The sequence below is a fragment of the Anomalospiza imberbis genome, chromosome 29 (genome assembly GCF_031753505.1).
Source record: "Anomalospiza imberbis isolate Cuckoo-Finch-1a 21T00152 chromosome 29, ASM3175350v1, whole genome shotgun sequence".
NCBI classification, from domain to species: domain Eukaryota; kingdom Metazoa; phylum Chordata; class Aves; order Passeriformes; family Viduidae; genus Anomalospiza; species Anomalospiza imberbis.
In genome coordinates, this window is record NC_089709.1 from 2,394,496 (window position 1) to 2,422,019 (window position 27,524).

Sequence of the window (27,524 nt, forward strand, 5' to 3'; positions counted from 1 at the left end):
GAAGTGGGGCCACGCGGCGCCGTGCCAGCGGCTGGAGGCGCCGTGCCCAGCCCCACCCTGGCACCCCGGGCTCCCAGCTCTGGCAGCATCCCCCCTCTTAGGATGGGGTGTCCAGGACAGGTCGGGGTGATGCTCCCGGTGTGTCCCGGGGTGTCTCAGCATGCTGGGATGAGGCTGCATGGGGCCACCCAGGCTGCTGAGCGGCCGTGCCTCAGTTTCCCCTTGGCACAGACCAGCGCTCAGGGAGCAGCGGGGCCGGGGCTGTTTTTCGGGATGGAGGAATGCAAAGCCAGCCCTGCAGGGAGGTCAGATATGGAGCTGGGGCCGGGGGCGGTGGGTGGGGAGCGGGAATGTGCGGAGGCACAGGCTAAAGCCGTGGTCTCTCCGTGCAGGATGCTGCTGCGGGCCGCGGTGCTGGCCGTGCATGCCGGGCTCCTGGCTGCCCTCCGGCCTGGAGACCCCAACGTCTGCAGCTACTGGGAGAGGTAGGACTGCAGGGACAGGGGAGGGGGACTGCGACAGCAGTGGGGTCTCCCAGGATCTGCAGTCACCCCGAATTTCCCCCACCCGCAGCTTGACGGCGCCAGCGAAGGAGTCGTACACCAAACCCCACGTCGTGTCCTCCAGCGAGCCCTGCCCCGGGGTCCTGGGCCTCCCCCTGCCCTGCCCAAAGCAGAGGTGGGAGCAGCCCCAGCTCCCCAGAGCCCCTCGGGGACCGCAGGGTGTCCCCAGGGCCGTGGGGGGCTGGACGGGGACTGTGCCACCCCAGGGTATCCCCAAGGCTATGAGGGGCTGGAGGGGGAATGTCCCACCCCGGGGTGGGACAAGGACAGTGAGGGGGCTGCAGGGGGGCTGGGGGAGGGGCTGGAGGGGGGTTGCCTCAAGGTCAGGGGGGCTGTCCCCATGCCAGGTGTCCCCAAGCTCATGGAGGGGCTGCAGACGGTCTGTCCCCAAGGCTGGGGGGCTGGAGAAGGGCTGTGCCAAGGGGGCATGGGGAGCTGAGGGGGGGTTATCCCAGCACAGCATGTCCCCAGGGCCCTGGGAGGACTGGAGGGGGACTGGGTGGGCTGTCCCAGTGCAGGGTGTCCCCAGGGGCAGGGGGGACAGCACGGTCACTGTGTTCCCTGGCGGCGCAGGGTGGTGTACCGCACCGAGTACCGCCAGGCCGTCCGCACCAGCTACCGGCGACGCTACCAGTGCTGCCAGGGCTACTACGAGAGCCGGGACTCCTGTGTCCGTGAGTGGGGCCGGGGCTCGGGGGGGCCCTGGGGCTGTGTCCCGCTGCAGGGTGTCCCCAGAGCTCCCTGAGGACACTCTCTGCTCGGCCATGTCCCCCCAGCTCACTGCAGCCAGGAGTGCGTCCACGGCCGCTGCGTGGCTCCCGAGCTGTGCCAGTGCGAGCCGGGCTGGCGCGGCCCCAGCTGCTCCAGCGGTGAGGGCTGGGGGCAGCTGGGCACAGCTGGGCTGGGGATCTCCAGCCAGGGGTGGCAGATGGGGCAGTGGGCTTCCCTGGAGGGCTGGGCGGCCACGGTGCGGCACGCAAGGGGTTAATGGGGATGGGTGAGGAGTGCATGGAATGGGAATGGAAACGGGATGGGGATGGGGTGGGCTGGGAATGGCCTTGGGTGGGAAGAGAACGGGATGGGCGTGGAGAATGGGATGGGCTGGAATGGGGATGGAAACTGGGATGGGTTGGGATGGGGATTGGGATGGAGAGGAAGAGGGAATGGAGATTGGGATGGGTTGGAAAGGAGATGGAGAATGGAATGGGTTGGAATGGGGATGGAGATTGGGATGGGTTGGGATGGGCATGGAGATTGGGTTGGGCTGGAAAGGGGATGGAGGTTGGGATGGTTTGGGATGGGCATGGAAAATGGGATGGGTTGGAAAGGGGATGGGCTGGAATGGGGATGGAGAATGGGATGGGTTGGAAAGGAGATGGAGAATGGAATGGGGATGGAGATTGGGATGGAAAGGAAGAGGGAACGGAGATTGGGATGGGTTGGAATGGGAATGGAATTTAGGATGGGCTGGAAAGGAGATGGAGAATGGAATGGGTTGGAATGGGGATGGAGATTGGGATGGAAAGGAAGAGGGAATGGAGAATGGGATGGGTTGGAAAGGAGATGGAGAATGGAATGGGTTGGAATGGGGATGGAGATTGGGATGGGTTGGGATGGGCATGGAGATTGGGTTGGGCTGGAAAGGGGATGGAGGTTGGGATGGTTTGGGATGGGCATGGAAAATGGGATGGGCATGGAAAATGGGATGGGTTGGAAAGGGGATGGGCTGGAATGGGGATGGAGAATGGGATGGGTTGGAAAGGAGATGGAGAATGGAATGGGTTGGAATGGGGATGGAGATTGGGATGGGTTGGGATGGGCATGGAGATTGGGTTGGGCTGGAAAGGGGATGGAGGTTGGGATGTTTTGGGATGGGCATGGAAAATTGGATGGGTTGGAAAGGGGATGGGCTGGAATGGGGATGGAGAATGGGATGGGTTGGAAAGGAGATGGAGATTGGAATGGGGATGGAGATTGGGATGGAAAGGAAGAGGGAATGGAGATTGGGATGGGTTGGAATGGGAATGGAATTTAGGATGGGCTAGAAAGGAGATGGAGAATGGGATGGGTTGGAATGGGAATGGAATTTAGGATGGGCTAGAAAGGAGATGGAGAATGGGATGGGTTGGAATGGGGATGGAAATTGGGATGGGATGGGGATGGGAACAAGGATAGGATGGATGGGAATGGGGTAGGGGTAGAGATGGGATGGGAATGTGGATGAAGATGGGAAAGGGACATGATGGGAATGGACATAGGATGGCATGGCATGGTGACAAGAGGGGGACTGAATGGGCATGGATGGAGGGTTGGCAATGACATGGGATGGGACGGGATGGGATGGGATGGGATGGGAAGCACCGCTGTCTCCCCCTTGCAGAGTGTGATGAGCATTTCTGGGGCCTGGACTGTGGACAGCGCTGCCCCTGCCACCATGGGGCACCTTGTAACCCCCTGACCGGGGTCTGCTCCTGTCCCCCTGGCTTCACCGACCCCCTGTGCAGCCAGCCATGCCCACCTGGCACCTACGGGCAGAGCTGTCACCTGTCCTGCCCCTGCCACCACCAGGCCCCCTGCAACGCCTCCACTGGTGCCTGCCTCTGCCCACGGGGGCTGAGCGGCCCCCTGTGAGTAGGGACCCCTCCCTCTGTGCCCTCCCCTCCTCTGCCAGCCCCAGGCAGGGTCCTGCTCACCCCTCACCCCCCCACAGCTGCGAGGTGCCCTGCCCTGAGGGGATGTCCTGTGCCACGCCCTGTCCCTGCCAGAACGGGGGCATCTGCCACCCCTCCAGCAGCAGCACCTGCGTCTGCCCTCACGGATGGATGGTAGGTGGGCTGTGCCCCCTTACAAACGTGGTCTCTGCCTCAGTTTCCCCTGCTGACCCTGGTGCTCCTTTGCAGGGGGAGATCTGCTCCGTGCCGTGCCCCCCCGGGCGCTTTGGGCCTGGCTGCCAGGGCGAGTGTCGCTGCCACAACGGGGGCCACTGTGATCCCCAAGGGGGACAGTGCCGGTGTACCCCCGGATTCACCGGAGAGCAGTGAGGGGGGAACTGGGCACGGGCTGGGGGAAAATATGGGGATGGGGGTCTGAGGTGATGGGGGGATGGAGGGGAGGGGCATGAGCAGCACCTGGATTGTGGGGGCTGGGGATACAAAGGGATGGTGGGGAGGGGAATGAGGGGCTGGGGGAAGGGGGATACAGGGGATTGGATGGCCAAGGGGATGGGGGCAAGGGGGAGGGGACACTTAGGGACAGGGCATTTTTGGAGTGGGGGTCCATGGTCTGGGAGCAGGTGGAGTCGAAGGTGCACAGGGAGGGGACATCCAGGGACAAGGCACAGGGCGTGTGGCACACGAGGACGCGGCCACCGCAACCCCCTGCCTCCAGGACCAGGTCTCCATGCAGGCCAGCCACCCCCAGCTCCCCCAGCCTGGCATGCAATGAGCTGGATGGTCTCAGCTCGGGGCTAGGGGGGATCCCGGGGGCACCCCAGCTCTTGGTGGGGCTGTGCCACCACCTCTGCCCCCCATGCAGGTGCCAGGAGAGGTGCCCAGTGGGGCGGTACGGGCAGGACTGCCAGGAGAGCTGTGACTGTGCCAACGGGGGCCAGTGCTTCCACGTGCATGGGGGCTGCCTGTGCGAGGCCGGCTTCCAGGGCAGCCGCTGCGAGGAGCGGCACTGCCTGCCCGGCCTCTACGGGCTGCACTGCGAGAACCGCTGCCTCTGCCACCCCCAGCACAGCCAGAGGTACGGCCCCCAGCCCTCCCCGGCATCCCCAGCCCACCCCAGCATCCCCATCCCATCCTGGCACCCCAATCCTGCCACATCCCCATCCCATCCTGGCATCTCAATCACACCTCAACACCCCCATCCCACCCCAGCATCCCCACCCCAACACCCCCATCCTGTCCTGGCACCCCAACCCCACCCCAGCATCCTCATCCCACCCCAACACCCCTATCCCATCCCAGCATCCCCATCCCTTCCTGGCACCCCAATCCCACCCCAACATCCCCATCCCACCCCAGCATCCCAACCCCACCCCAACATCCCCATCCCTTCCTGGCACCCCAATCCCACCCCAACATCCCCATCCCACCCATCTCCTCCCACCGTCCTCCCCTCTCCCACCATCCTCACCTCCCCCACCACCCTCACCTCCCTCTGCACCAATCTCATCCTCCTCTCCTTCCTTCCCCCCACGATGCCCCCACACCCTCCCCCACCCAGCCAGGTGCTGGCTGCATGACCCGGACCTCTTTAATCCCCACCTGGGGAGGTGTTTTGTGCTCCCCCGTTTGCAAAGCCCCTTCCCAGCACGGCCAGTGCCCCGTACTGGGAGCACTGGGGTTCTGAGCGTGCACCCCCAGCTGCCACCCGATGCTCGGGGAGTGCGTTTGCCTCCCGGGCTGGGCCGGGCTCTACTGCAATGAGAGCTGCCCCCCTGGCTACTTCGGGCCCGGGTGCCTGCAGAGCTGCCTCTGCCTCCACGGGGGGGTCTGTGATGGGACCACGGGCCACTGCCACTGCCCCCCCGGCTACACGGTGAGGGGCATGGGGGCACAGTGGTGCTGGGGGAGAGGGGGGGTCTGGGTGGTGCTGGAGGGATCATGGGGGCTCTGGATAGTTCTGGGGGGAATGGGGGTGTCTGGATGGTTTGAAGGCTGGGCAAGCATGGGAGTCTGGGCATCCCTGGGGGAAACAGGGGAGTCTGGGCATCCCTGGGAAAAACAGGGGAGTCTGGGCATCCCTGGGGGAAACAAACAGGGGAGTCTGGGCATCCCTGGGGGAAACAGGGGAGTCTGGGCATCCCTGGGGGAAACAGGGGAGTCTGGGCATCCCTGGGGGAAACAAACAGGGGAGTCTGGGCATCCCTGGGGGAAACAGGGGAGTCTGGGCATCCCTGGGGGAAACAGGGGAGTCTGGGCATCCCTGGGGGAAACAAACAGGGGAGTCTGGGCATCCCTGGGGGAAACAGGGGAGTCTGGGCATCCCTGGGGGAAACAGGGGAGTCTGGGCATCCCTGGGAAAAAAAGGGGAGTCTGGGCATCCCTGGGAACAACAGGGGAGTCTGGGCATCCCTGGGGGAAACAGGGGAGTCTGGGCATCCCTGGGGGAAACAAACAGGGGAGTCTGGGCATCCCTGGGGGCAACAGGGGAGTCTGGGCATCCCTGGGAACAACAGGGGAGTCTGGGCATCCCTGGGAAAAACAGGGGAGTCTGGGCATCCCTGGGGGAAACAAACAGGGGAGTCTGGGCATCCCTGGGGGAAACAGGGGAGTCTGGGCATCCCTGGGGGAAACAGGGGAGTCTGGGCATCCCTGGGGGAAACAAACAGGGGAGTCTGGGCATCCCTGGGGGAAACAGGGGAGTCTGGGCATCCCTGGGGGAAACAAACAGGGGAGTCTGGGCATCCCTGGGGGAAACAGGGGAGTCTGGGCATCCCTGGGGGAAACAGGGGAGTCTGGGCATCCCTGGGAAAAACAGGGGAGTCTGGGCATCCCTGGGGGAAACAGGGGAGTCTGGGCATCCCTGGGGGAAACAGGGGAGTCTGGGCATCCTCAGGGATGGGTTGAGGGTCTGGTTATCTCTGAGGGCAGTTTCAGGATCTGGGCATCCTTTGGGGGCATCTCCGGGGGGAAACTTGGGGATCTGGGCAACCCTGGAGAGAGCTTGGGGTTCCTGTGGGAGAATGGGGGGTTTTGGGGTTGTCCCCTTTCCCTACAGCACCAGGTTACCCCCAGCCACGGGGGTGCTTTCCCCAGCCCTGGGCAGGGGTCCCGTCTGTGCTGAATTCTTGGTCCCCACACCCAGGACGAGCACTGCTCCTCCCTGTGTCCCTCCAACACCTTTGGGATGAACTGCTCGGGGCGCTGCTCCTGCCAGCACGCCCTCGCCTGCTCCCCGCTCGACGGCTCCTGCTTCTGCAAGGAAGGTGCGTGCACACCGGCTCCTGGGGGGCCCCTGTCCCCATCCCCACACCCACCCCGCTGTCCCCTCATCCCATCCCACAGGCTGGCACGGACCTGACTGCTCAATGCCGTGTCCTGCTGGTACTTGGGGTCCCAGCTGCAACCGGAGCTGTGACTGTGCCCATGGGGCATCCTGCGACCCCCAGAGCGGGACCTGCCACTGCCCCCCGGGCTGGCAGGGCCCTCGCTGCCTGCAGCCCTGCCCGGTGAGTCCTGCTGGCTGTGCTGGTGCTGCGGGCACTGGGGTTCGGTGCCACCGCCCTGTGCTGACTCCCAGCCTGTGCCCGTGCTCCAGAACGGGACGTTTGGGGCGGGCTGTGGGGAGCGCTGCGTCTGTGCCCACGCGGATGGCTGTGACCCCGTGACAGGAGAGTGCCACTGCCTGCCTGGCTGGACAGGTAAAGGGGACACCAGGCACTGGGAGGACCCCAGTGTGCCCTCAGCCATGAGCTTCACTCTCACCCTCCCTGCAGGGCGGCAGTGCAAGCAGGGCTGTCCCCACGGCTCCTGGGGCCGGGGCTGCCACATGTCCTGCTCCTGCCGCAACGGAGCCTCCTGCTCCCCCCAGGACGGATCCTGCACCTGCACCCCGGGCTACCGCGGCCCCAGCTGCCAGCGCCGTGAGTGAGCACCCCCAAAAGTCCAGGCTGCTCCCAGCCTGACCCTTAGGGATCAAGGCCAAGCTCGTTCCTCTGTCCCCAGCCTGTCCCGCCGGCCGCTATGGCAAACGCTGCTCCCTGAGCTGCTCCTGCGCCAACGGCTCCTCCTGCCACCCCACCAACGGCTCCTGCCTCTGCAGCCCGGGCTGGCGGGGCCCCCGCTGCTCCCAGCGTGAGTGGGGGGTCAGGGGGAGCGGTGAGGGGGAGTGGGGAGCAAGGGGCCCTTGATTGAGATGGAGGGAGCAAGAGACAGAGCTGCCCGTGGCCACCATGGCAACCGTGTGTGGTTCTGACCTGGGCAGTACGGAGCCATACAGGCCCCTGTGCACCTCCGTGGTCCTGGCCACCTTGTGGCTGACTGGTCCCAGTGTGGAGCTACTGGACCAGCTTGTGGCTGACTGGTCCCAGTATGGAGCTACTGGACCAGCTTGTGGCTAACTGGTCCCAGTATGGAGCTACTGGACCAGCTTGTGGCTGACTGGTCCCAGTGTGGAGCTACTGGACCAGCTTGTGGCTGACTGGTCCCAGTGTGGAGCTACTGGACCAGCTTGTGGCTGACTGGTCCCAGTGTGGAGCTACTGGACCAGCTTGTGGCTGACTGGTCCCAGTATGGAGCTACTGGACCAGCTTGTGGCTGACTGGTCCCAGTATGGAGCTACTGGACCAGCTTGTGGCTAACTGGTCCCAGTATGGAGCTACTGGACCAGCTTGTGGCTAACTGGTCCCAGTGTGGAGCTACTGGACCAGCTTGTGGCTAACTGGTCCCAGTGTGGAGCTACTGGACCAGCTTGTGGCTAACTGGTCCCAGTGTGGAGCTACTGGACCACCTTGTGGTTGACTGGTCCCAGTATGGAGCTACTGGACCAGCTTGTGGCTGACTGGTCCCAGTATGGAGCTACTGGACCAGCTTGTGGCTGACTGGTCCCAGTATGGAGCTACTGGACCAGCTTGTGGCTAACTGGTCCCAGTATGGAGCTACTGGACCAGCTTGTGGCTAACTGGTCCCAGTATGGAGCTATTGGGCCACCTTGTGGCTGACTGGTCCCAGTATGGAGCTGTACGGTACCGCTGTGTCCCCAGCCTGCGCCCCCGGGACTTTTGGGCTCCAATGTGACCAGCTCTGCCATTGTCCCCACAATGCCACCTGCGACCCCACCAACGGGACGTGTCCCTGCGCCCCAGGCACGACTGGGCCCCGCTGTGAGGCTGGTGAGTGGGGACAGGGCGGGGGGTCCCCAGGTTCCCTCCCCCACCCTAAGCACTGACACTCTTCCCCTCCCCACTAGGGAATCCTGACGTGCCCTACACCATCGAGCCAGCCCCCCCTACAGCCTACAGCCACCTGGGCATGCTGCTGAGCCTGGTGGCCCTGGTGGTATTGCTGGTGGCTGTGGTGGTCACAACCCTGTGCTACCACCGCTGGCAGAAGGGCAAGGAGCGGCGGCACCTGGCCGTGGCCTACAGAGCAGGACAGATGGACACTTCAGACTACATGGTGCCAGGTCAGCGCGGTGTGGTGGAGCTGTGGCCCCAGCCCCGGTGGCCCTCTGGCACCAGGCTGACTCCTGTCCCTCCAGATGTGCCCCCGAGCCACCATGCTCACTACTACTCCAACCCCAGCTACCACACGCTGTCGCAGTGCCCGCTGCCAGCCCCCGGCCCCCAGGACAGAGCCAGCTCCCTCAAGGTACGACAAGCTGTGGCACAGGCCAGCACGGTGTTGTGTGGGGCACCACTGCCACCACCTTCAAGGTCAACCTGTCCCTTTTTTGGGCTCCAGGTGCCTGGCACCCAGCTCTTCCCTAGCATGGAGAGAACCTACAGCCCCGAAGGCAATGCCACGCTGCCTCCTGACTGGAAACACCTCGGGCCATCCGCCCTGGGCCCCAGGGGTAAGGAGGAGGTGGAGGGACAGATCCAGAGTGGGGTGAGCACCTGAGTCCCCCCCCTGCTCAGGATCCCCTGGGAAGGGGCTGGGGTGTGGTGGGTGGAGAACTTTCATGCTGGGGGGGAAGATGAAGCAGAGAGGACCCCAAATCTACCCTCAATAGGGAGGCAGCTGGACAGGAGCTACACCTACAGCCATGGCCTGAGGAAGGGTGACAGCAAAGGTAGGAGTGGGATGGAGAAAGGGAAGAGACAGGGATGGGGTGGGGATGGGGTGGGGAAGGGATAAGCTGGGCCTGGGGCAGGCATGGTAAAAAGATTGGGGTTGGGTTAGGGAAGGAATGGGATGGGGATGGGGAAGTGACAGAATTTGCTGGGATGTGGAAAGGACAGGGATGGGTTGGGATGGGGAAGAGATGGGGATGGGGAAGAGGCAGGGATGGTTTGGGGATGGGTTGGAACAGGACTGGATTAGGGTGGGGATGGGGAAGGGACAGGGATGGGGTACGAAAGGGATGGGGCTGGGAATTGCCTGAGACACAGCTGCTCCTTCTCCCCTGTGCTCCCTGCCATGGGGGGACCCCCAACTCCTTCTCCCCCAGAGCACCCCTGGGAGGGGCTGAGGGCCAGCGCCAGCTCCCTGGCCAGCGAGAACCCCTACGCCACCATCAAGGAGCTGCCCCCTGCCGCTGCCAAGGCCCACGAGGGCAGCTACATGGAGATGAAATCCCCTGTGCAGAGGGAGATGTCCTACGCTGAGATCGGGCTCCTTGAGGAGCCACCACAGGAGGGTACGGCTGGGCATCCCCTGGCCCTGGTGGCCCTGGTGGCCCTGCTGGCCCTGGTCAGTGGGGTCACAACCCCTGTTATGGGGAGTGCATAGCCCCAGGAAGGAAACAGCCTTAGTGACAGCCCTGGGGGGGACACGACCCTGGGGACAGCAGCTGTCTTTCCCCAGGGGGACATTGGTGACGGGGCCTTCATGACCCTGGGGGTAACGTGTCCCCTTGCAGCCTTCTCTTGTCCCCACAGAGAGCTGTCCTGAAGGGTCCGAAGGCCCCCCCACCAGAGAGCCCCCCAGCCACTACGACTCCCCCAAGAACAGCCACATCCCCAGCCACTATGACGTGCCACCTGCCCGCCACTACCCCCCGTCCCCACCACTGCGCAGGAAGGACCGCTGAGGGACCACGGAGGGACCAGCCACGAGGGGACAGAGGGTCCCTGCGGGGACTGGAGTACCCTGGGACTGTTGCTGTCCCTGAGCACGGGCCAGAGGGTGGTGAATAAAGGGTGTTTGGTGTGGATTTGGTGTTTGTGTTTGATGTTCAGCGTGACACTGAGGGTCTGTGCCAGGGAACCGTATGGCTCTGGCACCGTGGTGGGAGGAAGGGGGAGACTGGTGGGGTCCCAGGCTTGCTGTGGGTTCCCCCAGCTCCCTGCTCCCTCCAGGGTGTGCATGAGGCGGGAACACAAAAGCTTTTGGGTCCTACTCAAAGTACAGCAGTGCCCATTGAACAGGGAAAGGCTGATGGAGCCCACAGTGTGCCAGGAGTCAGAGCGGGCTCACCTGTGGGTCTGCATGAAGCCCAGGGAAGGGAGAAGCCCTAAAGTGCCCCAGGAGGAAGAAGGGGCCATCTGGCCTGCAGAAAGGCTGGCAGAGCTGTGGGAGGGAGCAGAGGCCCCAGAGCTGTGCTGACGGAGCCCACTGAGCCTTTTGGGGGAGCAGGTGCTCCTGTGGGCTGGGCAGAGCATGGGGAGATCTGCAGCTGACTCAGAATAGAGCAGGGGCTTGTGTGGACATGGGCAAAGCCCAGCAGAACCCACGGTGCTCCTGGGAGGGAGCAGAGTCCACGCTGCTCTGTGGAAACTCCATCAGACCCCACTGTGGCCGCTGGGAAGAAGCAGGGGTCCGTGTGATGCCATGGAAAGTTCTGCAGAGCCCCAGGGCACCTTGGGAGGGAGCAGGGGTCCCAGTAAGCTCAGCAAAGCCTGCCCCACACCATGGGAAGGAGAACAATCCCTGCACAGCCCAGCTGGGCCTGCCATGGACCAGCAGTGGGAGCAGGGACCTGCATTGTCCCACACCAAGCCCAACAGGGTCCACAGGGCTTCATCGGGAACTGGAGTGACAGGACAAGGAGGAATGGCTTCAAGCTGAGAGAGAGAAGGATTAGGTTAGAAATTCTTCCCTGTGAGGGTGGGGAGGCCCTGGCACAGGTTCCACAGAGAAGCTGTGGCTGCCCCTGGATCCCTGGCAGCGCCCAAGGTGAGGTTGGACAGGGCTTGGAGCAACCTGGGATAGCAGAAGATGTCCTGCCCATGGCAGGGGGTGGAATGAGATGAGCTTTAAGATGCCTTCCAACCCAAACCATTCCATGATTCCATGATTCTGTGACTCTACCTTCAGAATGACTTTGGCCCTTGGGCTTGAAGCAGGTTTCTCTGCCAGAAGTGTAATAAGGAGACACCAACGGGCTCTGGGAAATTCAGCTTGGCAAGTACACACTGTGAGTAACAGGACTAGGTGTGCTCTAGGAGAATCAAACCCGTGGTTCGGCAGGCTGTGAAGATGACACTGCAGAACGCATCAGCGTTAGACACGTTGTGATTAAAGGAAGGAGGGATGTGTGGGATGTTAAACTTCACCAGTGGGGAATGCTGTGTCCACAATGCTGCTGCTTCCATGGAAGGAGTCGAAGCCAAGGTGAGCAAAAGTGCTGAGCAAACCTTGGGACTGTTCTGCTAATGGACAGGTTTGGTGGATGGAGTCCTGAGCCATGAGTTGTCCTGCTGTTGTGGCCTCTGGGGTTCCCAGGGTGGGGAAATGATGCAAACAGGAGTGATGTTGTCAGTGGGATTTATATTCTTAAGGATCAGCGTTGCCGTTGTTCATTGTAGAATTCCTCATTTGCTCTCTTCTATCTCCTCTCTTCCTTCTGTTCACGACAGCAATCACCCAGCTGGAAGAATTCCCGGGAAGGAGATTGAACGGGCTCTGAGCCACGGGGGGGTGGTGTTGTCCCAGAACAGGTTCTTTCAGCCGGTGTCCAAGAGGCCGATCCACCCACAGGGCGAGGTATTTGATTTATTTACTGCTCTGTGCAGAGAGCAGGGCTGGGCAACCTGTCTGGAGACAACAGTGTGGGACTGGAAGATGAAATGCGAGTGCCTCCAACATTCGGCACTGGGCAGGGCAGGAGGGGCTGCGCTGAGGCTGGGTCCGTATCTCTGCCCGAGGGGAAAGGGGAGCTCATGGGTGTGGTGGTGAAATCTCAGATCTGCCCGGCCACAGCTCAGGGACTCTAAAAGACTCATTTCGGGGGGAAAGGGTGATCCCAGCAGTGGAGCACAGCCAGGAGAGAGTGAACGCACCTCTGGATCCAAGGGTGGGCAGAGCTTTCTTTTTCTTCTTTTCTTTTCTTTTCTTTTCTTTTCTTTTCTTTTCTTTTCTTTTCTTTTCTTTTCTTTTCTTTTCTTTTCTTTTCTTTTCTTTTCTTTTCTTTTCTTTTCTTTTTTCTTTCCATCTTTCCATCTTCCTTCTTTCCTTTCCTTCCTTTCCTCCCTTCCTTCTCTCTCTTTCTCTCTTTCTCTCTCTTTCTCTCTCTTTCTCTCTCTTTCTCTCTCTTTCTCTCTCTTTCTCTCTCTTTCTCTCGCTCTTTCCCCCTCCTTCCCTTCATTCCCCTTTCCTTCCTTTTCCCCTTTCCTTCCTTTTCCCCTTTCCTTCCCTTTCCCCTTCCCCTTCCCCTTCCCCTTTCCCTTTCCCTTTCCCTTTCCCTTTCCCTTTCCCTTTCCCTTTTCCTTTTCCTTTTCCTTTCCTTCTTTTCTCCTTGCTTTAATATTGTTGTTTGGAAGTTTCACTCAGTGCCAAGTCAGCTCAGTTGTTGCCAATAACTACTGTTCTATTTGCAAAGGCCTCTGGATAACCATTATTATCCCTCTCATTACTGCACAGAGATTGAAAACAACCTCCTCCCTTTTCCCCTGGATGGGAGTGGGGTGGGCAGGGACTGCCAGACACGGGAGGGGGCTGCCCCAGCCCCAATGCCAGCCCCACAGGGCCCCCCAGGCAGGATCTGGACCAGTGGGGCTGGGGCTGCACAGGCAGCTGAGGGCTTCTGCCCCCCAGCTACGGCTGAGAGACCATTTCCAGCACCCGGATATGCCACCTGCATGAAAAAAGTGCCCATGCCCCTCATCAGCCACCTCACCTGCCTGCCCATGCCCATGCAGTTCAGGTTCGTCTGACGGGTGGTCAAGGGTGATGTGTGGGACCCATCCCCTGACCCTCGTGGGGCACAGGGATGCCTGGGGATTCCAGCTCTGCTGCCACCATCCCCCTCCATCCCTGCAGCCATGAACTGCTGGTGCAAGGAGAAGATCCCAGGGGACTACAGCTCCAGGTGAACAGCTCCACGCACAGCCCCAGCACTCAAACCTGTCCCTGTTCCCACAGCCCCTCAACACCCCCATCTCTATTTCTCTTGTGCCCCCAGCCCTGGGAAGGCACGACAGGGCAGTGGCAGCTCCATGTTTGCTGCATGACAGAGACCTCAGTGGTGCTGTTGGGGCAGCACCCCCATCCTCCCCATCTCAAGCTCCCCACCTCCATCATCCGGTGCAGCAGAGACCCCCTCCTTCAGGATCCCCCTGGCAGACACACCCCCAGACCCCACCTCACACCATGCACGGGGGGTTGAAACATTTATTTCCAAGTACCTTCATCCCGCGTATCCCTGCTCATCCTCGTCCTCGCTGCTGTCCTGGACGAGGTTGGGGTCTGCAGGCCCGCAGGCGAGGCAGGTGGCCCCCGTCTCCCTCCAGCAGGACTCGCAGTACAAGGCAAAGCAGTCGGGACTGGGGCAGGGCTGGTGCCGGGGGGTCTCGGGGGTCCCACACAAGGTGCATCTCCGGCGCAAGCAGCAGCGCAGCCAGGGCCAGCGCCGGCGGCACCACTGCAGCAGCAATGTCCCCTGCGGCAAGGACAGGCCCGTGTGGGGCTGCAGGGTCGAGGGACAGTGGCAACCCCACCTGGCACGCCGTGTCCCCGTCCCCACTCACCAGCTCGGGTGGCTGCCGTGCTCGCCGGGCTAGGTGCCCGCGCTGCAGGCGCAAGAAATTCTTCCGCTGCCGCAGCAATTTGTTGTACAGGAACAGCACTCGAGTCTTCTCCCTCTGTGCCAGCAAAGACCGTGAGGGTCAGCAAAACCCACCCCAGAAGGCACCCCCAGGCTGTGCCCAGCCCTCGGACCGCTCACCTTGGGGAAGTAGAAGGCGGCGATGGCGCGGCGCAGGCGGAACGGGTAGACCTGGGCCAGGCAGAGCAGGGCCAGCGCGCCCAGGGGCAGGCAGGTGTTCAGGTACTGCTGCCTCGTCATCCCCGTGGGCTGGGGCAGGCAGGCTGGGGACACGGCACCGCTGTGAGCCCCCTGCGGCAGCCCCTGGCCAGGCGTGGGGCTGGGGGGGTGGGGTTCCATCCCTGGCAGGGGCTTACCAAGGTTGGAGGTCTCCACTTCGGTGTCGAAGGAGGTGTTGAGGGCCCCGATGGTGGTCCGCAGCAGCTGTGCCATCAGGGATGTGCCCATCACGTTCACGGACAAGTGGTGGCTGGCTGTGGGGTGGGAGGATAGGGAGGCTGAGGAGAGGGTGGCAGGGCTGAGGGGGTCCCTGCATTGCTGAGGGGCATGGTGGGGCTGTAGGCTGGGCCTCCAGGGCCGTGAGCTCACTTTGGTAGGAATACTCGATAAAGGAATGATGCTGGATGATGCTGAGAATGCTGAAGATGAAGTGGTCCAGGCCACAGACAAAGAGGAGGAAGAGCAGGAGTGGGATGCACCTGAGCAGCTCCATCACCTGCAGGGAGCAGGGAAGCTGTCACAGCCTGCTGTCCCCAGCTCTGACCCCCCCAGATTACCCCCAGCCCCTCACCATGTGCTGCAGCTCAGGCCGCTGCACGGCTGGCTTGCATGGGAAGATGAAAGACGAGGTCTCCTCCCGGAGCAGGGGCAGCAGTGTCTGTTTGTTCTGAGTGAGGGACAGGGGGTGTCTCAGTGCAGCCTCTGGGACACCCCACTGGGGGTGACGGGGCTGCCCTGCACCCCTTTCCCCCCTGCCCAACCTGCTCTCTACGCCGGGCATCGATTTGGCGGAAATAGGTGGTGATGTAGCAGTTGTCAAAGCCGATGTTGTGACAGTATTGATAGGTGTAGTGGAAAGCCCTGGTGAGAGAGGATAGGTCTGGGGTGAAGGAGGCACTGGTTGAAGCCCCCAGGACCCCCTCCATTGTCTTCATGTCCCCCCCCAGACCTGCTGCCAAAGAAGGCCCCCACCCCTCTGTGCCCCGCAGCGGGCACAGGGGTGTCACCCCCACCCCCTGACCATCCCGAGGCTCACGAGAAGAAGATGAAGAGGAAGGCGAAGGACAGCAGCAGGCGGAAGAAGGAGACGGCCAGGCCCAGGCGGGTGCCTTCCTGCCGCAGCTGCGAGGTCACCTCCTCCCGCAGCTGCTCCACTATCTCAGTGCCCACCAGCATCTTGTGGTGCTCCTCCTGTGGCAGAGGGGCCATGGGGCAGGGCAGGACCGTGGGCACAAGGGACAGGCACCCAGAGGGTGCCCAGGTACCCACCTGGTAGGCAATGCTGGCGCTGAACTCCTGGCTGAGGCTGTTGATGGTGCTGTTCACCCGGTCATACATGTGCCCGAAGTTCCCATCCACGGGGATCCTCTCCTCACACCACTGCCTCATGACTGCAGAGATGGCACAGGGACGGTGGCGGCTGTGGCTGCCGTGCCAGGGGCTGAGGGGGAAGAACTGGATCTGCCCCTCCAAGGGAGCACGGGGTCAGGGTCACCTACGTTTGACCGAGTGGCAGACGAACCCAAACTGCATGGGCAGGCAGACGAGGTGGCTGACGAAGGGCATGGTCACTTGTTTCATGCATTTCTTGTACATTTCCTGGAAGTGGTTTGTGCAGCGCTGCAGGCCCCTCTGGATCACAGCTGGGGGGCAGGAGGAGCCCTTAGCTGCCTGTGCAGCCCCAGCCCCACTGGCCTACCCCCAACCAGGGTGCCCTGTGGGGACAGCACTGGGATCTGGGGCAGACCCCTCCCCACGTGCTGCCAGTGCCTGTCCACCCCACTCACTTTCACAGCGAAGTTTGGTCTTTGTCTCATAGAGCTCCTGGGTGCTGGGGGCTGGCTGCGTGCCCGTGTCTGGGCGTTGCCTCAGGTCGTAGCCCTCCTCGCTGGCCACCTGCTCGTTCAGCTCCACGAAGGCTTGGGAGACGTTTTGCATCTCAGTGTTGAGTGTCTCTGCGCTCTTCTGCCAGGGCACACACACAGACACAGGCAGAGGCTTGGTCCTACTCCCCCCCGTACCCTCTGTGCCCCCTGTACCCCCTGCCCCAGAGCCCTCCTCACCACCAGCTCCTCCATGACTTGGCGCAGGGGGGCTGTAGATGCGTGCCAGAGATGTCCCGTGTGGTTGACCTGTAGCTCCACCACGCACTCCATCGAGCGCTTCGTCTCCATCAGGTTGTACCAGAGGTTAGCCCCGGGCCCTGGTGGCAGCAGGGGTGGCTCAGAGCCCTCCAGCTCCCAGGAACCCACTGGGGGACACAGGGATATGGGGGGACCCTACCGTTGTAGATGGCAGCGAAGACAAAGGAGAGAACGTAGAGCCGACCCTCCTTTCCCAGGAACTTGGGGACCATGAGCAGGTTGGCACAGCGGAAGTGGGGGGACGTGGCCCAGCCCAGGGCAGTCACCCCTGTGCAGAGCAGAGAGCTGAGCCCATGGTCCCACAGAGAAGCCCCTGGGGCTTCTGATGGTCCCCATCACCTCAGTCCCCTCCCTGCCCCATCCTCACCTGTCAGCCCCCAGGTAAGCTTCACCTTCTGTGTCTCTGGCAGGTCCAGAGGCATGATGAGGAGGTGGCAGAGCCCTGGAACACCCAACAATGTTCCTCATTCTTCCTAACGTTCCTAATGCTCCAATTCTTCCATTCTTCCAGCGTTCCTAATTCTTCCTCAAAGACTTAAAAAGTCACCCACAATTTACCAATAGTTTGTAACAGAAACCTTATCTCCAGCTCAAAAGAGACATCCACAAACAATAATCATACCTGACATAGATAATCTACTCATTACAGCACCAACACACAAAAAAATACAAAAGACTCGTGAGTGCATAATTACAGAACTTCAAAACAAAAGACTAGAAGTCTCTACATCAAAAGTCCAAAAAATCTCACCATAGAAATACTTAAAATTAAAAATCACAAAACAAACAAACCACAAAATATACAACTCAAAACCAATGTCAACACTTTACAGGATTTAAAAGAAATCAATTAGATCAGGCCAATTTTAGAGATCACCAATGATAAACTCACACCACTTTTCAACTTATTAAGAAGCAACTACAACATCAAATCTCCCAGAAACCTCACACCTAAAGCCCAAAAAGCCCCTAAGAAAGTTACTAAAGCCATTCAACAAAAACAAGCACATCATTGTGCAATGTCACGACATGTACAAAATGTACAATTTTTTTTTTTTTAATGTACAAAATCAGGAACGGGACGGGACTGCTGAGGAATGCATCTCGAGCTGTTTATTTTCCAGCATCACTCTCATTACAAAGTTATGACAATGGGAAGATGCCAGCAGCTCACATCCTCGGCAGCAGATGAAGAACTCAATGTTACAACTCACTTTAAAAGCTTTTTAACCAATCATACAAAGCAAAAGCATGCTGACAGTCGCTCTATCCAACCACTATAAGCACTCGTACCTTTGGTTAAAACAATGCTTGCTTATTTCAAATAGAATACCTGCTTGTAAGCCTTCAAACACGATGCAAAGAGCTCCGTTCTTAATCTTAGAACTTCCTAATATCTCACTAGATATATTTTTCTGTGGCTTAGGGAGTTATTCTAGGCGAGCGTTAATACCTTTGTTTTATTTGTCCTTACTTTGGAGATAATTTGGGATATTCTAATATTTACTTATTTATTTATTATTTGCCTATTATATGTTTAATATATATTAATAATATAAATGCTTGTTTATTTGTTTATTCTTTTTCTATTTTTTGCCCTACATTTTCTATTGTTTTGCCCTCAATTTTCTCCCAAAGTTTTCCCCAAATTATCTCCAAATTAAGGACCATTGTTCTATTTCTCCTTACTTTCTACTTCTCATACAACATTTCCGCTGACAAATCTTACGGCTAGTGCTTCGCTCTAATTGCACTCCTGCTGTCTCCGTGGCCTGCCTTTTGCAGCTTTCCCAAAACCCTGTGATTTTAAGGATTCCCACAACCAGGGAATCTTCAAAACAAGGATTTTGCTTGATTCCCACCAACACTCACCGAGGCCAAGGAACATCCCAAAGCCGGCTCCCAGGAAGGTTTTTCTCCAGCGATATTCATCCGGCCGGCTCCAGAGGAACCGGCTGCACGGGCTGGGCAGGACCGAGACCACCACTCGCTTCAAGGCTGGGTGGGGAAGGAGGGAGGTGTGAGCCCTGCCCGCTCCCACGGGGAGAGGAACGGCAGCGGAGCTCACTTGAGTTGGGAGGTTTCTGAGCACGGTGCGGTTCTGGCCCGGAATTGATGTCGGTGGGATGCCCCAGTGAGGAGGGAACACGGTTGGGTGTCTGCAAGACCAGCACCTCCTGGAGCTCTCCATCATCCCTCCTCTCAGCTTGCTCCTCGTGGTCAAAGTCGCGTCTGGAGGTGGGGAGACAAGTGTTGCGGTGGGTGGGAAATGGATTAGAAAATTGTATCGCAGTTTGTTTCTAGAAAATGATTCATTAAAAAAAAAAAAAAAATTAGATTTTTTTTTTAATTATAGAAGATTTTATAGAAAATTTATAGGTTTTTTTTTTTTGACAGAAAATGTTTGGATTTTTAAAAAATGATATAAAGTTTTATGGAAATTTTGTAGCGATTTTTAATACAAAATTATTTATAGAAAATTTTGTAGAAATTTATAGAAAAATGTATAATTTTTAATAGAAAATTATTTATAGAAATATAAAATTTAAAATTATAAATTTTTAATAAAAAATCATTTATAGAAAATTATTTCTAGAAAACTATTTCTAGAAAATTTTAGGGTTTTTTAAATTATAGAAAATTATAGAAAATTTTTAATAAAAAATGATGTATAGAAAATTTTTTGCATATTTTTAATTATAGAAAAATTTACAGAAATTTATAGAAAATTTTTAATAGAAAATGATGTATAGAAAATTTTTGACATTTTTAATTATATAAAATTTTATAGAAATTTATAGAAAAATTATAAAATTTTATGAATACAGAAAATTTATTTTCTATATTTATTTGAAATGTAGAAAATTCATAAAGTTGGGAAGAACTTTAGAATTTATAGAAAATATTTAAAATTTAAATTTATTGAAAATTTTTAAAGTTTGACAGAAGGTTCACATTGTGTGTGAACCAAATGTACATTTTGAGATAAATGCTGATTTAGAAATATTATAGGTTAGGACAGACATTGTTGAGAGAGATATTGAACTAGAAACAAGTTTTAAAGGATGGCTTTACAAATAAGATGAGATACATCACAGAAATAAAACTATAAAAGGTAATTGTAGTGGGACTCGAGGGGTAATTTTAGATTATTCTTTTTAAGGTATTTATAGTGTGGTGTGGTTAAAGCTGATAAACTAAGAAACACTTATAGTATATTGTAATTCTGATTGTGATAGCGTGAATTATAACATCTGTATTGCCTCACCCTTCTCATGGGACTGAAAATAAGTTTTTAAAACACCTCTCAGTTGCCCCGTCTCTAAGCCACAAAAATGTGTCATGCCACACCATTGCTGGAAGGGAAGGAGGACACTGCCATCCGCACAGCCAGCCCTTGTCGGAACCCAGAATGTCCCTTGGACACTCTTGGATGTTCCGGGCCCAGGTCAGAAGCATTTGAGACTCTGGAATGCAGCCACAGACCCCTGTGGCTTTGAACCTGATCCATGGAACAATTTACCAACTTTGCAGGTAGAACAAGAAATCACAAAAGTTTAGGTATTATAGTAGAAGTAGTCACAAAGTGAGAGGAAGAGTTTTTGAGTGCTGTACAGGGGGGTTTTAGGCCTTGTACAGAGGGGTCTGAGTTTTGTACATGGGGGTCAGAGGTTCTAAGATGGAGGGACTTGGGTGTGCCCTGTCCGCTTTCCTTCTCCTTCCTAACCTCCATGTTCTTGGTGATGTTGGCACTCACAGATTGGTTTAGTGTAGAAAGTCACCGTTCAATATAGGTGATGGGCATTGGGGAAAAACTATAAACATTTAATACATAATGTATGATATAAAAGAGGGCACCAGCCCCCTGGGCGTCGGAGTGTGCCCTTGCCTGACTGCTGAACGGACCGCAGCAGCTCAGGGAGAAATCTTTTAGATAACACACAATAAACTACCTTGAGACCGGACAACAGAAGACTACTGAGTCTTTCTGTGGAGGCACGGGTTGGAGGAGAGACTTTTCCACCTTTCCGGGCCACCCCAACCAGGGGGAGAGGCCCAACAACAAGCGGACAAGCCCTCACCTGGAGAGCAGCCGCTCGCTTTCCTCCTCCTGCATCTGCTCTTGCAGCCGGGTGGCCGTTCTGGAGGGGAGCCTCCAGCCCCTGAGCATGGCCTTGATGCGCTGCAGCAGCCGCCGCCCTCGCTCCTGGCCCCGCAGCGCCCGCGCAGCGCCCAGCCACAGCCCCGGTGTCTCCTCGTCACTGGAGTCCCTGCGGGGGCACAGAGGGCAGAGCTGAGCTGCAGCCCCCCAGGCTCGGGCGGGCCCCCAGCACCCCTCTGCTCACATCTCCTCGTCGCCGGACTCCGGGGAGCTCAGGGGGGCCGTGCAGACGGAGCAGGTGTTGTTCAGGGCTCTGTAGCACTCGCTGCAGTACAGCCCTGTGGAAAATGGGGCTGGCAGAGGGGATGTGGAATTTCCTGGGGAGGGGTTCCCCGAGCTGTGGGGGCTCCTACCTTTGCAGTTGGGTGTGATGCAGGCAGTGAAATCCGGCTGCTCTGCCATCCCACAGGTCAGGCAGTGTTTGCGCTGGATGCCCAAGCGGCGAGCTAAGCGAGCTAGGAGAGGGAACCTGCAAGCATGGAGCAAATGATCCATGGGGCAATGCCGTCCCAGAGGTCCTTGCCACAGACCCCCATGGATGATGCTGCCCTTTTCCATCACCTGGAAGAGCTTACCTGGAGATGAGGATAAGGAAGAGCCTGCTTTTCCCAGTATCGGCCAAGCGCCGCGTGCCAACTTGGCGCAGGGCAAACACCACCCATTCCCGCCGTGCCCGGATGATGTTGTGGAGGAAGGCAAGGCGCTCCTGGCATGGAGGAGATGGCGTGAGGGCAGCTGGTGGCTGAGGGAGTGTAGAGGGACACACACACATGCACAGGAGGGTTCTCACCTGCTCGCGGGATGGGAAGTAGGCGGCACACACTGCCCGGCGCAGGCGTGCCATGTAGGAACCGAAGATGGAGATGAAGAGCCAGATACCGTACAGGATTCCTGGTGGGAAGAAAATGAGTTAAGTAGGGGGGCCACCCCCTACACCCCTCATCCACCTGGGTCGTTGAGGGTGCAGTGGCTTCAGTCTGCACACCTATGGTGATGTAGGTGCTGTGGTCGGGCTCCACGGGCTCGATGAGGCAGACCTGGGACAGCACCGAGACCTCGCCCTCCTGCAGCGCGTTGAAGGCAGAGACCAGATCCTGGTAGATCTCACTGGTGTAGCCCGTCCCGTTGACGCTGATGGTCATTGTCGACGGTGCTGTGGGTGAACAGCTCAGACCTGAGGCCATCCCACAGCCCTGACCCTCAGCCAGCGGAGCACCCAAGGGTGCTGCTCACCCCTGGCAATGATCTCCGCGCTCAGCTGGTGCCGGAACAGGTCAAGTAGCCAGAAGATGCTGTAGTCAGCCAGGATGATGCTGAGCCCCAGCAGCGTATGGCGCAGGAAGCCAAAGAGCTGCAGCCCATACTGGCGTCGCTCCCTCTTTGACAGCCACAGCGCGCCTGCATGGCCACGGGAGCACCATGAGGCCGTGTCAGGGGGCTCAGGTTGGGCTGGGGGATACCCTCGGGGGTGGGGCTGACCTGGGGGGATGTAGCGGCCCCTCTCCAGTGCCGACAGGGGCAGCACGGTGGGTTTGCCCTGCTCTGCACACCGCAGGTCCAGCTCCACGAAGCGCCGCGTGATGTAAACGTTGTCAAAGGTGTCGTCCCGCAGGTAGCGGCGCCGGTAGCGAATCGCTCTGGGGCACAGGGGGGAAGCTGAGCACCTGCACGCCAGGTCCCCGTCCCCACGGGTCACCAGAGCACTACTCACTGGTAGCACAAGAAGAGGATGGCCAAGAAGGAGATGTAGGAGAAGAGCTCCAGAGCATGGTGATAGGGCTCCATGTGCTGCTGCACGGCCTCCATCATATCGGCAGACACCTCCCCCAGGCTCTTGCTGGCGTTGAGGTTGACACTGAAGTGGTGCACGACCGAGATGTTGAACTCAAACTCGGCGCGGACACGGTTCAGGGCATCTGTGAGGGCTGCAGAGGTGACGAGAGGTTCTGTGCATTGCAGCCAGAACCAGAAGAGGGGCACAGAGAACGACCCGTGTAGTGGTTTGGGTTTGTTAATTTGAGATTTTGTTAATTTTGAGATTTTTTGGTTAATGTACTAAAGAGTGTGGTGGGTTTGGTGTTGGCTAATTACTAATTATTTCTTGTTGTGAGGTAGGATTAGGAGAAAGGTAAAGTAGGTTTAAAACTTTAAAAGGGTATAAAGAAAAATTTATTAATAGTAACTTAAAGAAAGAGTAATAATAAGAATTAGAACAAAACTTTTAGAATACTTTTCTTATTATCACTTTTCTTACTAATAATGCAAAGAAATAAAATTTTAGTTAGTTTACTGCTTTTAGAATAGTCTTTTTTTCATTTATTTAGGGAGAGTGGCTAAAAGCTTTGTATCACTTCCACAGATGTCCCTCAGGCAAAACAATGACAACCCCCGACCCCCACATGGCACTGGGATACTCACGGGCTGCGACGTTGGTCCGGATGAAGGTCTGGATGTATTTAGGGATGGTGCAGAACATGACAGCAACTGCAGTGAGGGGGATCTCTGTAGGGCTGGGCCCCCATGATGGGGACAGATCTGCCCCATCACCCCATTAGCCCCCTGTGGCAGAGGGACAGGGACTCACGAGCACTGATCATGCCGCAGAGGGCCTTGAAGCTGAGGACGACGTAGCAGATGTGGAAGAGGAGGGGGAGGGCGCGCTCACACCTGTCCTTGGTCTTGTCCATGTAGCGAAAGCAGCTGCTCTGGGGGTCCCCCAGCTCACGGTTGCAGATGTTACCAGCCCTCGACAGCCACAGCCAAACATTGCGCAGGGCCCGGGCTGTGGGCAGGGAGTGGGCATTGGAGAAAGGGGTGGTCTGAAGGGAGGGTAAGGGGTGATGGGGCTGGGGACACCCCCGGAGGTCCAACGCTCACCAACGTGTCTGGTGGAGTCTATGATGGAGCGGACGAACTTACGGACACGGTCACCCAGCACCTTGGCATTCTGGCCAATCTCCTTGATTTTCTTCTGCATGTCTGCAGAGAGAGGGGACACCTGAGCATACCCCAAAGAGTGAGGGTAGCCTGAGGCTGACTGTGGCTCCCCCAGGAAGGGCGCCTCCCATCCCTCCACCTTCCCCCAGCCCCCTGCTCACTCAGCAGTGGCTCCTTGGCACGTTGCAGCCGCTCAGCCGTCTGGTTTTGGGCCAGTTCAGCCCCACATGACAGCGCCTTGGCGACCTGGGAGACGTTGTGCAGGAGATTGGTGCCAGGGCCTTGCACGGTCAGGCACAGCGCCAGCATCATGATCAGTATCTTCCCCTCCCCTGCGAAGAAAGGGCAAGAATCAGTCTCATAATCTAACAGGGAGGAATCAGTCTCATAATCTGACAGGAAAGAATCAGTCTCACAATCTGACAGGAAAGAATCAGTCTTACAATCTGTCAGGAAAGAATCAGTCTCATAATCTGACAGGAAAGAATCAGTCTCATAATCTGACAGGGAGGAATCAGTCTCATAATCTGACAGGAAAGAATCAGTCTCGTACACTGACAGGGAGGAATCAGTCTCGTAATCTGACAAGAAATAATCAGTCTCACAATCTGACAGGAAAGAGTCAGTCTCAAAATCTGACAGGAAAGAATCAGTCTCATAATCTGACAGGGAGGAATCAGTCTCATAATATGACAAGAAATAATCAGGTCTCATAATCTGACAGGAAAGAGTCAATCTCATAATCTGACAGGAAAGAATCAGTCTCATAATCTGACAGGGAGGAATCAGTCTCATAATCTGACAGGAAAGAATCAGTCTCATAATCTGACAGGGAGGAATCAGTCTCATAATCTGACAGGAAAGAATCAGTCTCATAATCTGACAGGGAGGAATCAGTCTCATAATATGACAAGAAATAATCAGGTCTCATAATCTGACAGGAAAGAGTCAGTCTCATAATCTGACAGGAAAGAATCAGTCTCATAATCTGACAGGGAGGAATCAGTCTCATAATCTGACAAGAAATAATCAGTCTCACAATCTGACAGGAAAGAATCAGTCTCATAATCTGACAGGGAGGAATCAGTCTCATAATCTGTCAGGAAAGAATCAGTCTCATAATCTGACAAGGAGGAATCAGTCTCATAATCTGACAAGAAATAATCAGTCTCACAATCTGACAGGAAAGAGTCAGTCTCATAATCTAACAGGGAGGAATCAGTCTCATAATCTGACAGGAAAGAATCAGTCTCATAATCTGACAAGGAGGAATCAGTCTCATAATCTGACAAGAAATAATCAGTCTCACAATCTGACAGGAAAGAGTCAGTCTCATAATCTAACAGGGAGGAATCAGTCTCATAATCTGACAGGAAAGAATCAGTCTCATCATCTGACAGGGAGGAATCAGTCTCATAATATGACAAGAAATAATCAGTCTCATCATCTGACAGGCAAGAGTCAGTCTCATAATCTGACAGGAAAGAATCAGTCTCATAATCTGACAGGGAGGAATCAGTCTCATAATCTGACAGGCAAGAGTCAGTCTCATAATCTGACAGGAAAGAATCAGTCTCATAATCTGACAGGGAGGAATCAGTCTCATCATCTGTCAGGAAAGAATCAGTCTCATAATCTGAAGGTCATGAATTTGACCCTCACACGGGGGCACCACTACAGTTGGTTATTTAACTTCTTCTTTGTTTCTGTTAGGGCTGGGATTGAAAGTGCTCAAGATGGCATTTCATGTCTGGATTTAGATGTTTGATATTTTTTTATCTATATGACAGTTTTATAAACTGTGAGTTCTACAGTATTTTACTAATAAGTTACAAAATGGTTTTGTATATATTTTTACAAGGTCTTAAGGAAAAATAATCTAATTAAGAAATGACACTAAAATTATTTTTATTTTTAACTCAATAACTAATCACTTGTGTTTTGCAATGTGGACTTTTTTGTATAATTATAAAATACTACTTAAACTTATGAAGAAGAAGGTAAAGAAGAAGGATTAGGTACTGTCTTAAAATTTCTATCTTAGTTTTATATATATTATTATATTTTAAAACTTTAAACTCTACGTTTTCTGCTAGGTGATATTACCCACTTCTACTTAAACTACACACTCATAATATTATTATTAATCTGTTATATTGAACTAATCAATTATATATAATTTATAATCTAATCTGTTATATAGAACTACTCTGCTATATATAATTAACAATATTATTAATCTGTTATATAGAACTAATCTGCTATATCTAATTAACAATATTATTAATCTGTTATATAGAACTAATCTGCTATATCTAATTAACAATATTATTAATCTGTTATATAGCATTAATCTGCTATATATAATTAACAATATTATTAATCTGTTATATATAACTAATCTGCTATATATAATTAACAATATTATTAATCTGTTGTATATAATTTATAATATTATTGATATATTATCTATAACTAATCTGCTATATAAAATTTATAATCTTATTATTAACACGTTATTAATTAATTTTGGAAGCTTTTTTTACGGCCTTAGGTTCTCTTGAGGGTCTGTGTTTTTTTAACACAGAAAGTTTCCAATTTTTACTGTCTAGGGTTCTAACACAGCCCTGGTGCTCGGCCAGGAGCTGGCATCCCGCGGCACCCCCAGCTCCCATGGCTGCTCACTGGTGAAGAAGTGCGGCAGTGCCAGCAGCACGATCATCCGCGTCTTCATGGAGAAGGCCATGCCCAGGCCCAGCCCCGCGCCCAGGAAGACGGTGACGCTCAGGCAGTACCAGACACTGTGGCCCTGCACCAGCAGCACCAGAGCCCCATAAATGCTGGCCAGAAGCAGGCCCAGGGTGAGGCCACCGAGGCTGCGGGCCAGCTCCTGGGCCTTGCTGGGATCCTCCGGCCCGCGCTCGGCTGCAGGCCGCTGGGCCCGGTTCTTGCGCCGGGCCCGCAGGGCCTGCAGGGCTCTGCCCAAACCCGAGACCAGCCTCATGCCGAGGCTCCTGCTGCTCCCTCCAAGCTGTGTCTCCGTGGGATAACAGCAGAGCCAGTGAGCCGTTTCCACCGTGCCGCTCGCGGGGGTCCCGCCGTGCTCAGGCCCCGCGCGACAGTTTCCGTTGCCTTCGGAACCGGCTCGGCAGTTTCAGTTGAGTGAAAAAGGCCAATCGCTTGGTTTTTGAAATTTTAAAAGTTTAATAATAATGAAATAGTTATTAAAATAGTAATACAATTAGAGTAATAAAAATTTAGAGTTAGGACAATCACAAGACAATAAAAAGCAAACAATTATGGACGTCCGGATGCTCTCGGGCACTTAAGCCCGATAAGCATGTTTTGTGAACAAAGGGATAACCCTTAAAAGCAACAGCCTGTTGCATATTCATATATCTCATACATGATGCATAAATTCCTTGCAAATTAAGAACTTTTCTGGGTTTTGTCAATTTCTTCCCCTTAATCCTGGTGGTTCCATAAAGACGGAGAGAAGGTGGAAGAAGGTTTGTCTTTTCCTGTAAGGAGGCAGTAATTCTTTATGGGCCCCCATCACTGCCATCTCTGTGCGAAGAGTTTCTTGATTATCTTATCCATTTCTATTTCTTGATTATCTTATCCATTTCTATTACATGAGCTAGTAAAAAAAATCCTACATTGCAGAGTTTCTATTTTAACATTGTGTTGTAACCTAAAACTATATTTAACACACTATTTAAGAGAGTTAATACAGCACAGCTTTCTAACTTTACACATATAATATTCATTGTAATATTTGCAAAAAAGCCAATCATAAACTATGCATTTTTCACAAGTTGCGCTCTGCTGCAGTGGGTGGGC

At 55.5% G+C, this 27,524-nt stretch overlaps 3 protein-coding genes across 3 annotated transcripts; 1 reads left to right on the forward strand and 2 right to left on the reverse strand.

Annotated features, from left to right (window-relative positions):
- Positions 1 to 258: 258 nt before the first annotated feature.
- PEAR1 (platelet endothelial aggregation receptor 1) lies at positions 259 to 10,292 on the forward strand. Its single transcript, XM_068174790.1, has 21 exons — positions 259 to 485; positions 574 to 678; positions 1,137 to 1,237; positions 1,340 to 1,432; positions 2,944 to 3,190; positions 3,274 to 3,388; positions 3,464 to 3,600; positions 4,098 to 4,310; positions 4,934 to 5,108; positions 6,378 to 6,498; positions 6,578 to 6,741; positions 6,831 to 6,933; positions 7,009 to 7,155; positions 7,238 to 7,366; positions 8,275 to 8,403; positions 8,481 to 8,696; positions 8,772 to 8,881; positions 8,975 to 9,086; positions 9,246 to 9,305; positions 9,684 to 9,872; positions 10,114 to 10,292. Exons 1-21 carry the CDS (start codon positions 274 to 276, stop codon positions 10,263 to 10,265), a joined length of 3,030 nt encoding a protein of 1,009 aa, XP_068030891.1. The 5' UTR covers positions 259 to 273; the 3' UTR covers positions 10,266 to 10,292.
- Positions 10,293 to 13,773: 3,481 nt separating this feature from the next.
- DCST1 (DC-STAMP domain containing 1) lies at positions 13,774 to 18,585 on the reverse strand. The gene is made up of 15 exons (XM_068175200.1): positions 18,455 to 18,585; positions 16,950 to 17,024; positions 16,722 to 16,850; positions 16,502 to 16,641; positions 16,226 to 16,403; positions 15,938 to 16,081; positions 15,708 to 15,829; positions 15,475 to 15,629; positions 15,200 to 15,299; positions 15,010 to 15,105; positions 14,808 to 14,934; positions 14,576 to 14,692; positions 14,340 to 14,482; positions 14,143 to 14,256; positions 13,774 to 14,054 (listed from the first exon to the last, which is right to left on the reverse strand). Exons 1-15 carry the CDS (start codon positions 18,468 to 18,470, stop codon positions 13,803 to 13,805), a joined length of 1,908 nt encoding a protein of 635 aa, XP_068031301.1. The 5' UTR covers positions 18,471 to 18,585; the 3' UTR covers positions 13,774 to 13,802.
- On the reverse strand, positions 18,511 to 26,685 carry DCST2 (DC-STAMP domain containing 2). The gene is made up of 15 exons (XM_068174777.1): positions 26,367 to 26,685; positions 23,843 to 24,013; positions 23,622 to 23,723; positions 23,329 to 23,526; positions 23,163 to 23,228; positions 22,456 to 22,669; positions 22,224 to 22,381; positions 21,978 to 22,142; positions 21,730 to 21,897; positions 21,535 to 21,635; positions 21,320 to 21,450; positions 21,098 to 21,213; positions 20,929 to 21,022; positions 20,665 to 20,853; positions 18,511 to 18,814 (listed from the first exon to the last, which is right to left on the reverse strand). Exons 1-15 carry the CDS (start codon positions 26,683 to 26,685, stop codon positions 18,511 to 18,513), a joined length of 2,496 nt encoding a protein of 831 aa, XP_068030878.1.
- Between the last annotated feature and the right edge of the window lie 839 nt (positions 26,686 to 27,524).

Coding starts and splice junctions, on each gene's coding strand:
- PEAR1 (XM_068174790.1), top strand. CDS start 274: ATGGAGGAATGCAAAGCCAGCCCTGCAGGGAGGTCAGATATGGAGCTG. Junction 8,882..8,974: donor ACAGAGCCAGCTCCCTCAAG/GTACGACAAGCT, acceptor TTTGGGCTCCAG/GTGCCTGGCACCCAGCTCTT. Junction 9,306..9,683: donor GAGGAAGGGTGACAGCAAAG/GTAGGAGTGGGA, acceptor CTTCTCCCCCAG/AGCACCCCTGGGAGGGGCTG.
- DCST1 (XM_068175200.1), bottom strand. Junction 15,630..15,707: donor GCGCCAGCATTGCCTACCAG/GTGGGTACCTGG, acceptor CCTCTGCCACAG/GAGGAGCACCACAAGATGCT. Junction 14,935..15,009: donor GGCCTGAGCTGCAGCACATG/GTGAGGGGCTGG, acceptor TGCTCCCTGCAG/GTGATGGAGCTGCTCAGGTG.
- DCST2 (XM_068174777.1), bottom strand. CDS start 26,685: ATGAGGCTGGTCTCGGGTTTGGGCAGAGCCCTGCAGGCCCTGCGGGCC. Junction 22,382..22,455: donor ATCCTCTTCTTGTGCTACCA/GTGAGTAGTGCT, acceptor CCTGTGCCCCAG/AGCGATTCGCTACCGGCGCC. Junction 21,636..21,729: donor CAGCACCTACATCACCATAG/GTGTGCAGACTG, acceptor TCTTCCCACCAG/GAATCCTGTACGGTATCTGG.